At 39.3% G+C, this 15,135-nt stretch overlaps 1 protein-coding gene across 2 annotated transcripts in view; it reads left to right on the top strand.

The window, feature by feature from the left end:
- LOC121298970 (enhancer of mRNA-decapping protein 3-like) overlaps positions 1 to 15,135 on the top strand; it is an 87,686-nt gene that overhangs the window by 16,138 nt on the left and 56,413 nt on the right. For both annotated transcript variants that reach the window (XM_041226376.1, XM_041226375.1), the window contains exon 4: positions 7,928 to 8,269. In XM_041226376.1, the coding sequence (XP_041082310.1) occupies positions 7,928 to 8,269 (342 nt within the window). The remainder of the gene's footprint in view (positions 1 to 7,927; positions 8,270 to 15,135) is intronic.

Genomic DNA, 15,135 nt, shown 5'->3' with positions numbered 1-15,135 from the left:
AAGAAGTGAGACCGCAACAGGATCTTGAGGAACTGGCACACCCACAATTCATGGAAGTCTGCATCACCCCTAACAGACTGAAAGCCACCAGGGAGATAGAAGGTCAGAACAGCTGGGTTCAGGTAGGCAGAAGCAGGGAAAAAAAGAAACTTCGTCAAACACAACCATCAGAAATCAAAACAACCAACAGATTTGAGTCACTTCAGAATTTTGATGAGCAGAACCAACAAGAGAATGAAAGGAACAACACCCAGGACCCTACTGACAGTGGTGACCAGACAGCAAAAAGAAGGGAGGTCATGATTGTTGGGGACTCCATATTGAGAAACACAGCAAGTTCAATTCGCAGTTTGGACCCCTTTACTACAACAGTGTGCTGCCTTCCGGGAGCCTCTGTCAAGCACATCACTGAGAACATGGACAGGCTCCTAGAACAAACAGGAGATGATCTGGTAGTAGTCGTCAACACAGACCAAAATCCCTGCAAAACAAATTCAGAGAGCTAGGAAGGAAATTAAAAGACAAGACCAAAACTGTGGTATTTTCTGGTGTACTACTGGCACCTTGCAAAGGACCATATGGACAGCTGGAAATAATTAATCAAAACGCATGGCTGAAGACGTGGTGCACACGGGAAGGCTTCACCTATCTTGATCATTGGACCACATTCTACAACGAGGACTATCTGTATAGACGGGACGGACTGCACTTAAATAACAAGGGAACCAGTCTACTTGGAGAAAAGATCCTCGAGCAGGTTCAGAAGCATTTAAACTAGAAAGGAAGGGGGGAGAAATCAACAGAAAAACAGAAGGGAGACTGCATCAAAACAAGGACAACAACTCAGGTAAGACAACCATTAAATGTATTTATCTAAATGCTAGAAGTATCAGAAACAAAATTCTAGAACTTGAAGCTACTGCACTAACAAGTAACTATGATGTGATAGGTGTTACTGAAACTTGGTTGTCTGAGAGTGATGGGGACGAGTATAATATTTGTGGATATACACTGTATAGGAAAGACAGGCAGGACAGAAGAGGAGGAGGGGTAGCGCTATACATGAGAAACAGTCTTGAAGCCCAGGTGTTAAACCTGGACAAAGAAAACAAAGCCGAATCAATATGGGTCAGAATAACGGACAAAAATTCAAAGGGCATAATAATAGGCGTGTGCTACAGACTGCCAGATTCAGACGGTGAGCAAAATAATCTGTTATACAATGACATTAGAAATGCGTGTAGCAAAGGAGAAGCCATACTAATGGGGGATTTCAACTTCCCCCATATAAAATGGGGAAACCCGGTGGGGAGCACGATGGATGAAATTGAAATGGTGGAAATGACAAATGACTGCTTCCTAGCACCGACTAGAGGGGAGGCATGCCTTGATTTAGTCTTTTCAAATAACAAAGACAGAATAACTAAAACAGAGGTCATAGAACTACTAGCAAACTCAGACCACAACATGGTCTCATTTGAAGTACTTTTTAAAACCCCAAAAGTAATGACTAAAGCTAAGGTTTACAATTTTAGAAAAGCAAACTATGAAGGTATGAAACAGAGACTAACAGAAGTAGATTGGAGTAAAATAGAGAACATCCACAGAAAAAGGATGGCTGTTCAAAAATGCAGTACTATCATATGACATGGTTTATTTAGATTTCCAGAAAGCTTTTGACAAAGTCCCGCACAAAAGATTAATTCTCAAACTGAACGCAGTAGGGATTCAAGGAAACACATGTATGTGGATTAGGGAGTGGTTAACTTGTAGAAAACAGAAAGTACTGATTAGAGGAGAAAACTCAGAATGGAGTGTGGTAACCAGTGGTGTACCACAGGGATCAGTATTAGGTCCTCTGCTATTCCTAATCTACATTAATGATTTAGATTCTGGTATAGTAAGCAAACTTGTTAAATTTGCAGACGACACAAAAGTAGGAGGAGTGGCAAACACTGTACCAGCAACAAAGATCATTCATGATTCAGAACTGGGCAGACACATGGCAAATGACATTTAATAGAGAAAAGTGCAAGTTAACTGCACACAGGAAATAAAAATGTGCATTCTAAATATCATATGGGAGATACTGAAATTGGAGAAGGAATCTATGAAAAAGACCTAGGAGTTTTTGTTGACTCAGAAATGTCTTCATCTAGACAATGTGGGGAAGCTATAAAAAAGGCTAACAAGATGCTCGGATACATTGTGAAAAGTGTTGAATTTAAATCAAGGGAAGTAATGTTAAAACTGTGCAATGCACTAGTAAGACCTCATCTTGAATATTGTGTTCAGTTCTGGTCACCTCGCTATAAAAAAGATATTGCTGCTCTAGAAAGAGTGCAAAGAAGAGGGACCAGAATTATTCCGGGTTTAAAAGGCATGTCATATGCAGACATGCTAAAAGAATTGAATCTGTTCATTCTTGAACAAAGAAGACTACGCGGCGACCTAATTCAAGCATTCAAAATACTAAAAGGTATTGACAATGTCGACCCAATGGACTTTTTCGACCTGAAAAAAGAAACAAGGACCAGGGGTCATAAATGGAGATTAGACAAAGGGGCATTCAGAACAGAAAACAGGGGGCACTTTTTTTACACAGAGAATCGTGAGGGTCTGGAATCAACTCCCTAGTAATGCTGTTGAAGCTGACACCCTGGGATCCTTCAAGAAGCTGCTTGATGAGATTCTTGGATCCATAAGCTACTAACAACCAAACGAGCAAGATGGGCCGAATGGCCTCCTCTCGTTTGTAACCTTTCTTATGTTATGTTCTAACGAGTAGGAGAGATAACATTAATAATGAACGAAACACGATAGAGAAGTGGGTCGATTTCTGTGTTCATTTATTTTTGTGCAATACCTCCTCACAATCTTAGGTTGTTATGCTTTTTAACTAGTAAAATGTGAGCTTTCACTAAAGGGATTAGATGTGTATAATTTAAAATGGTATGCCGTTTTCTTCCTGGCTCGAGTGTCCAGCAATGCACCATAACAAAACTGTAAATCGTTGAAGTGTAAATTTCAAGAACTGTGAAACTGCATAGCCTCTCAAATGTAAACATTAACATTGTGTACATCCAGCTGTTCATCATTGTGATGCAGAGCACTCTCCATTGCCTGAATGCCGCTTTGTTTGTACAAGTTGTACAGTTACAGCGGTTAGCAAACTGCAGTTGCACAGACACACTGCAGACTGAACAACTCATTAACCACTATCATTAAACTGCAGCCATAAGTAAATCTTCAGCCAGTTTGCCTGAAAGTCGATCTAACTTTACCTTCGCTGACATCGCTTATTTGTGCTGTGTCACTAAGGCGTTTTTTTTTTTACGCATTTATTTGATTTCTCGATTTCCATGAATTAGAACTAGTGCCTTGTAATAATAATATCTAATTCTCAGAGAAAATCTCAATTTCTTAAAGAATACTATTTTTAGCATTTAAAAATGCATTGATTTAAATGTTTGCTTCAACAGTGGACAGCTTGTTATATGAAATTCAGTTGAACTTGCTTACCCTAAATTATGAAACGCATGGTATAAATGGTTTTAGAAAAAGCTGTAATTACAGGACGTAGACAAACGCTATATTTAGCTGTTAACAGGCTGACAGACTTTTGTAGAAATATCCTAAATATTAATTTTTTGCCAGGTTACCCTTTTTGTATTTTTTCATTATGAAAGTTTGTTTTTAAATTGGTTATTTTTTATACCATTATATTTTATTTTTAAAGTGACCTGTATTACATTTTTGTAACAGTTAGTGTGTGAATCAACCAGAAAACATAGATTTTTGTTATGTTTGAATTAACATTTCATCAACTAAATAGGCTTTTTTTGTTGTTTTATGAATGAGTATGACATTGCCTTGGTGCCCTTGGATTGGATTTGTGCCCCTGAATTTGAGCCCAGCGAAGGCAGCATTGCCTTGCCCTTCATGACATTAACTCCCTGGAATAGGAACAGTGCCACACGTTTAGATGGCATAGTTCTCTCCTGGTGTACAGTAAGGGGAGATTTTGTTGCATTATAGTAGGGGGGGGGTCCAAATTATAATTCACTTCCAGGATCTCCTGACACATTTCCTCCCACTTGCGTTTTTATTTTAAACATCAACATTTTGGCACATTTTAACAAAACTGAAATATATCCATTTTGCATTAGCGCTAAAGATAATTGGATTCTTTGCTTGCTTTTTCTATGTTTTTTCTAAAGCAATGCTGTAAATAATATTGCTGCTTCCTGGTACATGATCACTTCCTGTACTGTGACTCACATGGTGTATGTCCTGTTAACACTGAGATACATCTGTTTGTAGCCAAAGAAAGAATAACAACCAGAAAAAAAACTACTTTTTAATATTGTGCTATTTTGAGATGTTCAGTACAAGAAACCAGGGAACCAGTGATGTTTTTTTACTTATTAGCATTAGAAACAAAAAAAAAAAAAACAGCATTTTAAAGTGCATGGAATCTAGTGGACCAGTGAAGATTTTTTTATGATTCTTACTAAAAGAGCAGTATATGTATGGCGAGTGCTGGCCTTCAGGAAACCGCAATTGAAGTAAGATAGAACTGTGCTTTGAGTCACGTGTTGTAAAATCAGCTTGGAACAAGTTGGCAGATATTGGACTTTCACTAGGCTGTAGATCTTATAGCTCTCGTTTACAAAACAGTATCTTTTACAGTAAGAGTAACGGTGGTGCGCAGGTCATAAAGTACATAGAGCTAAAATACATGACCAGTAAATCTCACCTAATATGAAATGTCATCATTTGATAGGTCTCACATTTGGTAAAGATCCATTTTTACTACTAGGCTATATTTTGGCATACTATGTACCCAGTATGCAATGCATCACTGCTGCACTTGTTTTTGGCAAAGACAAAAAGGAGAGGTGATACCTTTATTGGACTAACTAAATAATTATTCACAAGCTTTCAAGACCTCAAAGGTCTCTTCTTCAGGTGAAAGTAGGAAAGAGATTGATGTTTACATTCATAGGTTGCATCAGAACTTTAACAAAAAGAACCCATTTTGAATCACTACAATTCTAATGTAAGGAAAAAAGCTGCATGTCATACACACACTGTTAGACTGTTCTTACCACTGTTACCCTGTGATCCAACAGGTTCCTTTTCATGGGTTACCAGGAATGTAATACTGTACTGCCAGTCTGACAATACAAGGATGGTGCTGAACAGCTATTTTTGATGGTTTTAAAATACTTAATGATATTTTATGGTTGCTGCGGTTATCAGTTTATGTGTATCTCTCTCTCTCTCATGCAACACCCAAATGCCCCTGTGTGAAAAAGTAATCTCCCCCTTAGACTAAATAACTGCCACCTTTTTTAGCAGCAATAACTACAACCAAACGCTTCCTGTAGTTATTGATCAGTCTCTCACAGCGCCGTGGAGGAATTTTGGTCCACTCCTTTATGCAGAAGTGCTTCAACTCTGACATTTGTGGGTTTTTGAGCATAAACTGCTCGTTTTCAGGTTCTGCCGCAACATCTCAATGGGGTTTTGGTCTGGACTTTGACTAGGCCATTCCAAAACTTTAAATTTCTTGTTCTTCAATCATTCTGATGTAGACCTGCTTGTGTGTTTCGGATCATTGTCTTGCTGCATGACCCAGCTGCGCTTCAGATTCAGCTCACGGAAGGATGGCCTGACATGACACTACCACCATCATGCTTGACTGTTGGTATAAGGTTATTACTGTGGAATGCGGTGTTTGGTTTTCGCCAGACATAACGGAGCCCATGTTGGCCAAAAACTTCTACTTTTGACTCGTCTGTCCATAGAACATTGTTCCAGAACTCTTGAGGATCATCCAGGTGCTTTTTGGCAAACTTGAGAGGAGCATTCATGTTCTTCTTGGCGAGTAGTGGTTTCTGCCTTGCTACTCTGCCGAGGCAAGAGAGGTCGGCAGATCCCTGGATGATGTTCTAGGGCTTTTTGACTTCCTGGATGATTTTGCGCCTTGCTCTTGGAGAGATTTTGGCAGGACGGCCACCCCTGGGAAGCTTCACTACTGTCCCAAACTTTCTCCATTTGGACAGTATAGCTCTGACTGAGGCTTGGTGGAGCCAGAGCCTTAGAAATGGCTTTGTAACCTTTTCCAGACTAATAAGCATCAACAACTTTTTTCCGGAGGTCTTCAGGAATTTCTTTTCATCGTGGTATGATGTGCCTCTAGAACCTGTGTGCTGACAACTTCTTCTTCATTCTGATGCTAAGGGCCAAAGGTAGTCAGATTTATATTGGGCAGGGCTGGCCCAAACCAGGCCTGATTGTCAACCAAAGTATTCAAACAGCTGACCCTAATTATCCCTCTAATATATGGAATATATATATCCCTCTCATATATATGGAAGAAAGAGTGATAGCCAATGAATGAGTGAATAGCAAGTGTATGTGTTCTGGCTGAAGTAAACGAGAAAATACGAACACCCTCTCCTTTGAGACAACAGGGGTGCTGTGAAAGAACAACACTATGTAACACAATTTTTGTTCCTGGGTAGTAAGTGTTATTTCCTAATTGCTTATGCCTCAAAAGTATAGAAAATGGCTATTATTCCCCACAAACTTTGCTTTTGTGACCAGGACAGTGATATTTCAAAATATCACTATTTCCATTGGGAAAACGGGCAAATGTGGGTCTTTTCGTTCACATAGTCAGAAAAAAACAACTTCTGAATCCAAATTAACATGTATTTATACTAAAGTAATACAAAAATGACTACAAAAGATTTAAAGTGAGTAGTTTTTCGAGATTTACGATTATACTGTAAATACAGTAGATCTCCCTCTTCTCTGTTACTGGGAGAGCCAGCAATGTAAAGAAATAAATGGCAAAATTTGAAAATGTTTCCAGGTTTGGTTTATTGAGAAATACTATGTTTTAAAAAAAAAAAAAATTAGAAGTTGAACTCCCACAAGAAACTGATTTTCCTCTGAATTGCGTGTCTTTTTAATGTTGACTGCATTTACCCTTGTACATGTAGCGACGATAAGCTTTACTGGAAATATTTTTACTTTGCTGTATGTATTTGATTTATTTGTGGATAAAGTGTGCATTCGTAAGTATGCATGGCTTACAGTTTCAGCTGTTTCTGGAGAACTGCTTATCCAATTGTTTAACAGGTATGAAACTCACAATAGGGGTGCTTAACACAAATGAATGGGCGGCTGTGTGCAGAAGAGAGTGCTGTACTGTACCTCTGTCTTGCCCCTTGCGTGAGAGAGCAGAGTGCTGTCAGAAGGCAGAGCAGCAGGTTTGGCCAGTTTTTCTGTTTTTTATTAGAACTCTAATCGGATATCTGGTTTCTTTAAACACCAGTGTTTTGAACTGATGGAGTACTTCACCCTTGGACCCTTCAAACCAGTTTATGTAAAGTAGTGAAACCCTTGGCAGGCAGAGTTGTTGTCCCTAGCTCTCTGATGTAAACCTGTCCCTGATATGAGGCTCCTCTGCTCTAATGCTGCCTCCCATATATCCTACCTCTATCAAAACCTTAATGTTCTGTCTTTTGAAAACTGTCCTTAATCATTTGAGCCAATATTACAATAGCAATATTTTGGGGTACTTTCTCATGCCCTAAAATATTGCTATTCATTTTGCATTTAGATCTATCCATAGGATTAACACCTGAACATGTATCCTGCGACTCCTTGCTGTTTGTTCCCTGCTACAATATGTGAAATCTTAGAAAGACTAACAAACTTAAGTTAAAAGATAAATGTTTTACCTAGAGGTATTTGTCTCCCTTTTTTTGTATTTCTAATTTAGCTGTATTCTGAGTTCCGTAGTTATGGATGATTTGCAAAAACAATATCCCTGGCAACATTTGGGACCCGCATGCCCCTATTTGAATGACCCTTTTTTGATTCCTTCCTGTGATACCTCTCCCTTCAGGGTCGTCAAGCAGCCGGGGCAACAACCAGGCGACCCCCAAGAAGAACGGCATGAAGAACGGAGGGGGGCTGAAGAACAAGGACGATGAGTGCTTCGGGGACCCTCTGGATGAGGTCCTGGACACAGACTTTGATTTTGAAGGGAACCTGGCACTGTTTGACAAGGCGGCTGTCTTCTCTGAGATTGAGACCTCTGTGAAGCGTAGCGGAGCTCGGTCTCGCGGCACACCCAGTGAGCGCACCCCCGCCCGCTACCGACACGACGAGAACATCCTGGAGGCAGAGCCCATCGTCTATAGGCAGATCATGGTGCCGCAGAGCGGGGGCAAAGAGTACTGCACTGGTGAGTAGACCAGTCTGCATTTGAGCGCTGTGCTGTTTTTATTGTACCTGCCAAGAATGATAGCACATTGCACTAACATGTTCTGGAGTAAAATAATGAACAGTGGTATTCTGCATTGGTAGTAAATTGATACTATTTGGGGTACCTCTGCACTGGGGGGACAGATTTTAATAAATGTTAAAGTCTTTTGTATATATTTTGAAGAGGAGAAAATGCAGTTTCTAGCTTGGCAAGATACCATATTTGCTCAAAATAGCACCTGACTGCCTATTTTTTCAATCTTCTCTTTACCTGGGCAGTTATTTGGATAAGGCTTTAGAGTAGGCGCCAGCTAATTTACTGTGTGTGTGTATGTATATATGTATGCATGTATATATGTGTACATATACAGTGCCTATAGAAAGTCTACACCCCCTTGAACTTGTTTCACATTTTGTTGGGTCAGTGCGTCAGTTTCATGCATTTAAATGAGGACTTTTTTCCCCACTTATCTACACATCATACAACACACTGTTAAGGTGAAAAAAGTTTTTATTGAGAAATTATATATTAAAAATACAAAACTGAAAGGTCATAATTTGGATAAGTCTCCACCCACTTGGTAGAAGCAACTTTGGCAGCAATTACAGCTGTGAGTTTGGGATAGGTCTCTACCAACTTTGCACACCTGGATTTGGCAATATTTGACCATTCTTTACAAAACTGTTCAAGCTCTGTCAAGTTTCTTGGAGCATTGATGGAGGGCAATCTTCAAGTCGTGCCACAAATTTTCGATTGGGTTTAGGACGAGGCTCTAACTAGGACATTTACCTTTTTGTTACTTGGCTGCTCCCGTGTAGCTTTGGCTGTGTGCTTTGGGTTGTTGTCATGCTGAAAGGTGAACTTCCATCCCAGTTTCAGCTTTCTTGCAGAGGGCAGGAGATTTTCCTCAAGGACTTCTCTGTACTTTGCTCCATTCATTTTCCCTTTTATCCTGACAAGTGACTCAGTCCCTGCCGATGGGAAACATCCTCATAACATGATGCTTACACCACAATGCTTCACGGTGGGGATGGTGTTCTTTGGGTGATGCGCTGTGTTGAGTTTGTGCCAAACATAACGCTTTGCATTTAGGTTCCAAAAAGTTCCCTTTTAGTTTCGTCAGACCACAAAACCTTTTGCCACATGGCTACAGAATCTCTCGAGGTTTTTTTGCATACTTCAAACGTGATTTCAAGGTGGGCTTTCATGAGTAATGGCTTCCTTCTTGCTACCCAGATTTGTGGAGTGCTTAGGATATTGTTGTCACATGCACACTTTAAACAGTCTTGGCCATAAAAGCCTCTGATCAGTCTGCTCCTTGCCCGGTCATCCAGTTTGGAGGGCCGGCCTGATCTAGGCAGGGTCTTGGTGGTGCCATACACCTTTCACTTCTTAATAATTGTCTTGACCATGCTCCAAGAGATATTCAAGGCCTTTGATATTTTTTTTATACCCATCCCCCGATTTGTGCCTTTGACTTTGTCCCGGAGTTCTTTTGAAAGCACCTTGGTGCTCATGGTTAAGTCTTTACTTTTGAAATGCACTACTCAGCAGAGGGAACTTACAGGAACTGCTGAATTTATCCTGAAATCATGTGAATCACTACAGTTTAACACAGGTGGAGGCAGCTTAACTTGGTGTGTGATTTTGAAGGCGATTGGTTACACCTGAGCTAATTTGGGATTGCTATTACAAGGGGAGTGGACACTTACAAGCTATTTCAGTTTTTATTTTTAATTAATTTTCTAGAAATTTCTAGAATATTTTTTTCACTTGGAAGTTGTGGGGTAGGCTGTGTAGATAAATGAGAAAAAAAATGTTTAATGCATTTTAATTCCAGGCTATAAGGCAACAAACGGTGCATTTTTCTACTCCTGATGTATTGAGTATCAACAGTTTACTCAAAGCCTCCACTAGTGTTTTCTACTATTGACAACCTTGACTTGCATAAAGAAGGAAAAACATTGAGAGAAATAGCTTGCATCACTCGATTTTCAAGGTGTGGTACCCGAAGCATAATCAACAAGTACAGAGAAACATCTGTAATTAACAAACCCAGACTGGAAGACCCAAAAAGATATCTAACAAGGATGAGCAATACTTGAAGATAATATCCTTAAGGAATAGAAAGAAGACCAGCGTTGAATTGACAACAGAACTGGCAGAAGGCACAGGTGTCGTTGTCCATGAAATCAGCAGTATGAAGGTCACTCTTGAAATCTGGACTTAACCCTTTGCAGTCCATTTATTCAGCGGCCTGTCAGGTGTGTTGGGTCCAGTTTACTTTCACACGCGATGTTTGTTTTAAACTTGCTGTTTAGAAGTAATTTTATTCATAGTAAAACTGGTTTAAAAGCACTGCATATCAATAGGACAATCGGTACTGCATCTCCAGCCCTGCCCAACTCTTTGTTCGCTGTATTTGTCACATCTCTTCATAGTAGTGCATACTGATAAATCGTCTCCTGATCACTTGTTTTATAAAACTCCTCAATAGTGCTTGGCAAATGTCTGTGATATTCTTTTTGCGCACATCCCTGTTAGCGACTCACTAATCTGTATCGCAGCATCCTACCTGTTGAAATCTCATGATTTTAAGGCCATGGTTGAGGCCTGCATGGTTTTTATTGAGAACTATTCTGTCATCTTTCCTGCTTTTGCAAACCTGAAGCAATTGCATTTGCAATATCTGTATCTTCGCTCTCGTTTACATGAGGATCATCTAAAACATGGTAAACACTGATTTGGAAAGAGCACAAATCATTTTTTGACTTGGGAGCTAAAAGGGAAGTTAAGAACTTTTAAACAGCAAAACTGCAAATGGTTACGATGTTGACAGCATTGGTGCATGTTCTACAACACTGATTCGTACGTCATGAATGGAGGATTTTCAAAAGACAGTGTGTTTTTGTTTTTTTTGTTTTTTTTTTGGCAGTCTGATTATGTACTCAAGATAACATTCTGTGCTTTAATCAAACAGCGGTTTCTCAATCGAGATTCCGCTCACAGATCATCCCGGTAAAACACGTTTAGAGGGATCAATGTTTTTCATTGGTAATGCTTGAGTGATTTCCGGGGTGACATACACGTAAACTTTGCTTGTGACCAAATCCCACGAGGATTGCCCCGTGTAACACCCCTGACAACTCAAGCTCTCTGGTATATGTCACATGACTGGTTTCTTCTCCAGTGAAACAAAAGTTAAAACAGACACTAAGACAGCCAGAGTATATACTTTTATATTGAAGGCTATGCTTTTTTAAACAAAGTTTACAGACTGGAATTACAAGCTACTGTACTCTGCTCACCATGATTCACATTTTGTTATCTTGTTACCTTTATTAAGTTGTTAACGTTATTTCCCAACCTGGGGGGGGGGGGGGGGGGCTGGGGTTCAAATACAATAGCTATCATTACTGACTCAGATTTAGCACATAGCATGTTGAAATCGCTTCTTTCATTTCTTTAATGTGATCAATAAAATGTACTGAATGTTATTTTAAATGTATGGTGCTTGCTTGTAACTTAAAATACCGAGTGCAGCAACAGCCTTGGATCCAAACCGTCAGCCGAGTGTAGATATACTATTTACATCCTTGCTATATGGTCGCTATATTATACGATTGATTACTGTTTAAAAAAAAAAAAAAAAAAAAAACAATTAACATTTGCAATTGAAATAAAACTGAAACTTTGTCCTTTTTCTGAGGGAGGGGGGGGGGGGATTTGTACCGCCCCCCCTCCTTGCTGTACTGTGTTCTTTAACGAATAGGATATAGCCATAATCAAAGAAGCAGCATGCCACAAATAGGTTCTGTACTTGTAATTCTACTTTTATTCCCAATCTCAGCACTATTGTTATTAGTGCTAGTACTGACAAATACTGTACTAATAAAGAAAATCAATGAATAAAAACATTACTAATATTAATAGTTTAGCTAATGCCATTATCCAAGGTGACTTCCTTAACTTGCTCCAGCAGCTTATTTTGTTTGTTTTGGATTGTCCTGTTACTATAGCGAACAAAAGGCTTTGGACCCAAACAGGGCTTTTATAGCGAGGGTGTACTGTATTTAGTATTTGACTGACATGCTTAATACACAACACTTGCACATTTTAATATATAATGTGTGCACATTTGTTATTTCATTTGTTATTTTTCACCACACAGAGCGTATAAAGAGGTTCCAATATCATCCCTTACAAAAAAAACATACTGTAAGTATACTTGTGCCAGAATTGTCTGTGTTTTTTGATAGTTATGTGTATAACTATCAAAAAACGAACTAAAACACAAGTCTGGGAAAAACAATGGTAACTGGAAAAAGTATGGAATTTTGATGGTGAAAAAGTGTGTGAACCCTGAGATGCCGTACCTACGTTGAGTACAGTGTACTTTGTACAGATCAGTCCATAGGTCAATTATGGGCAACTTGACATTTTTTTTAGACAACCACATGTCGACGATGTATTGCCTAAAGGGCAAGTACCATTACCAAAATTTTGCAAGCCCTGTTGATTATTGATATAGTAACCTTGATTGATACTGTTTTTTTTCATTTTTTTTTTTTTTTTTTTAAATTGAAGTACAATGTGATCTGATAAACATGAGCATGCACTAATCTATGTCCACTGATAACACTATGTAACACAATTTGTGTTCCTGGGTAGTAAGTGTTATTTCCTAATTGCTTATGCCTCAAAAGTATAGAAAATGGCTATTATTCCTCACAAACTTTGCTTTTGTGACCAGGACAGTGATATTTTGAAATTTACCTATTTCCAATGAGAAAGCGGGCAAATGTGTGTCTTTTCGTTCACATAAAGTCAGAAAAAAACAACATATGAATCCAAATTAACATGTATTTATACTAAAGTAATACAAAAATGACTACAAAAGATTTAGAAGTGAGTAGTTTTTCGAGATTTACGATTATACTGCAAATCACTTTCACGAATCAGCCCCCAAATGTAGTCTCCCATCATGTTCTCGTTATACTGTCCTTGGTAGCGGCGTTCAAAGTCCAGTATATCCTGGTGGAAGTGCTCGCCTTGCTCCTCCGAGTACGCTCCCGTGTTCTCCTTGAATTTATCAAGATGAGCATCAAGGATATGGACTTTGAGGGACATCCTACAGCCCATTGTGCCGTAGTTCTTCACCAGAGTCTCAACCAGCTCCACATAGTTTTCGGCCTTGTGATTGCCCAGGAAGCCCCGAACCACTGCGACAAAGCTGTTCCAAGCCGCTTTCTCCTTACTAGTGAGCTTCTTGGGGAATTCATTGCACTCCAGGATCTTCTTTATCTGTGGTCCGACGAAGACACCGGCTTTCACCTTTGCCTCAGACAGCTTAGGGAAGAAGCCTTGAAGGTACTTGAAGGCTGCCGACTCCTTATCTAGAGCTCTGACAAATTGTTTCATAAGGCCCAATTTGATGTGCAGTGGTGGCATCAGCACCTTCCGGGGGTCCACCAGTGGCTCCCACTTGACGATGTTCCTCCTCACAGAGAACTCGGTCCGCTGTGGCCAGTCCCGCCTGTGGTAGTGCGCCTTGGTGTCCCTGCTGTCCCAAATAGCAGGGAAACTTGGTAAAACCGCCTTGGAGACCCATCAGGTATGCTACCATTCTAAAAGGTATTGACAGTGTCGACCCAAGGGACTTTTTCAGCCTGAAAAAAGAAACAAGGACCAGGGGTCACAAAAGCAAAGTTTATGGGGAATAATAGCCATTTTCTATACTTTTGATGCATAAACAATTAGGAAATAACACTTGCTACCCAGAAACAAAAAAAATAATAATAATTTGTTACACGGTGTAATTAGAGAATAGTGCCATCGGAAGCTGAGCGGAGGTGGCTATTAATGCAGATGATCTCATCAGGGCGACTGCGAAATCAGACCTGCTCCGGTCTGTAAATCACTTAGTGTTCCTCCAAAAAAAGAAACACTCAAAACATAATTATTCTATTTGTTTAAAAAGAATCTGCAACTTTTGAAAAACTTTTGTTTCCATGAACTATGCATGTGTTTTAGTTTTATTTAGGGCTACAACAAAGGGTACATTTTGACTTTCGAAGGTTCGGAACACATTACCGAAGGAAGATTTGAACCTTTGATGGTTCTAATTTGCATAATTTACTGGTGACGTCACCATAGCTACTTGTTTGGTTGAAAATCCTGTTATTTTACAGGTAATCCATATACATGGAGTAAAGCATTCACATATAGATGCAAAAATATGTTACACAGAATTGTAATCTTTTTTTTTTTAAATGCACATTATCAATAATATGAACTAATGCTTATCAAGTGACCCCAGAGATTGGTTGTGCTTCCATGATACATCAAGAGTCGCTTGCACAGTTTGCATTAAACTTTTTAAAAAACTTTTTGGTTATCTGGGCATTTAACAAAGAAATCCCACAGCAGAGGGGTTTCGAAACATCATTTCTTTTAATACAGCTTGCGCTATACAACTCTTTGCTGTTGAAATGGAGAATTAAAAAATTTAAGGTTTGCTTCGGAATAACACGAGCTGGAGGGAGAGGGGCAGACAGTACTCAGTTTTCGGAATTAAAATGATTAGTGTTAGTGTATATTTAGTATGTTTGCAAACATATTCTACCATAGCACTTCTCTTATACTGTCTTGAACACTATGTATTCAGTACATATTTTACTGAAGCACTACAACCGCTATAGGTACCCCCCAGTGCTTTGGATACTATACTTGCTCCATACCCGGCAGTGGCACCATATAGAATTGCTCCGTATAACGATTTGGTAGTGGGTTTTAATACGACAACTTTTGTTTACGTAATATATGCATTGTACAAATCAAAAGAT

This window comes from Polyodon spathula, chromosome 24 (assembly GCF_017654505.1).
Source record: "Polyodon spathula isolate WHYD16114869_AA chromosome 24, ASM1765450v1, whole genome shotgun sequence".
NCBI lineage: Eukaryota > Metazoa > Chordata > Actinopteri > Acipenseriformes > Polyodontidae > Polyodon > Polyodon spathula.
Note: the sequence above shows the minus strand (reverse complement) of the source record. Positions and strands in the feature narration are given on the sequence as shown.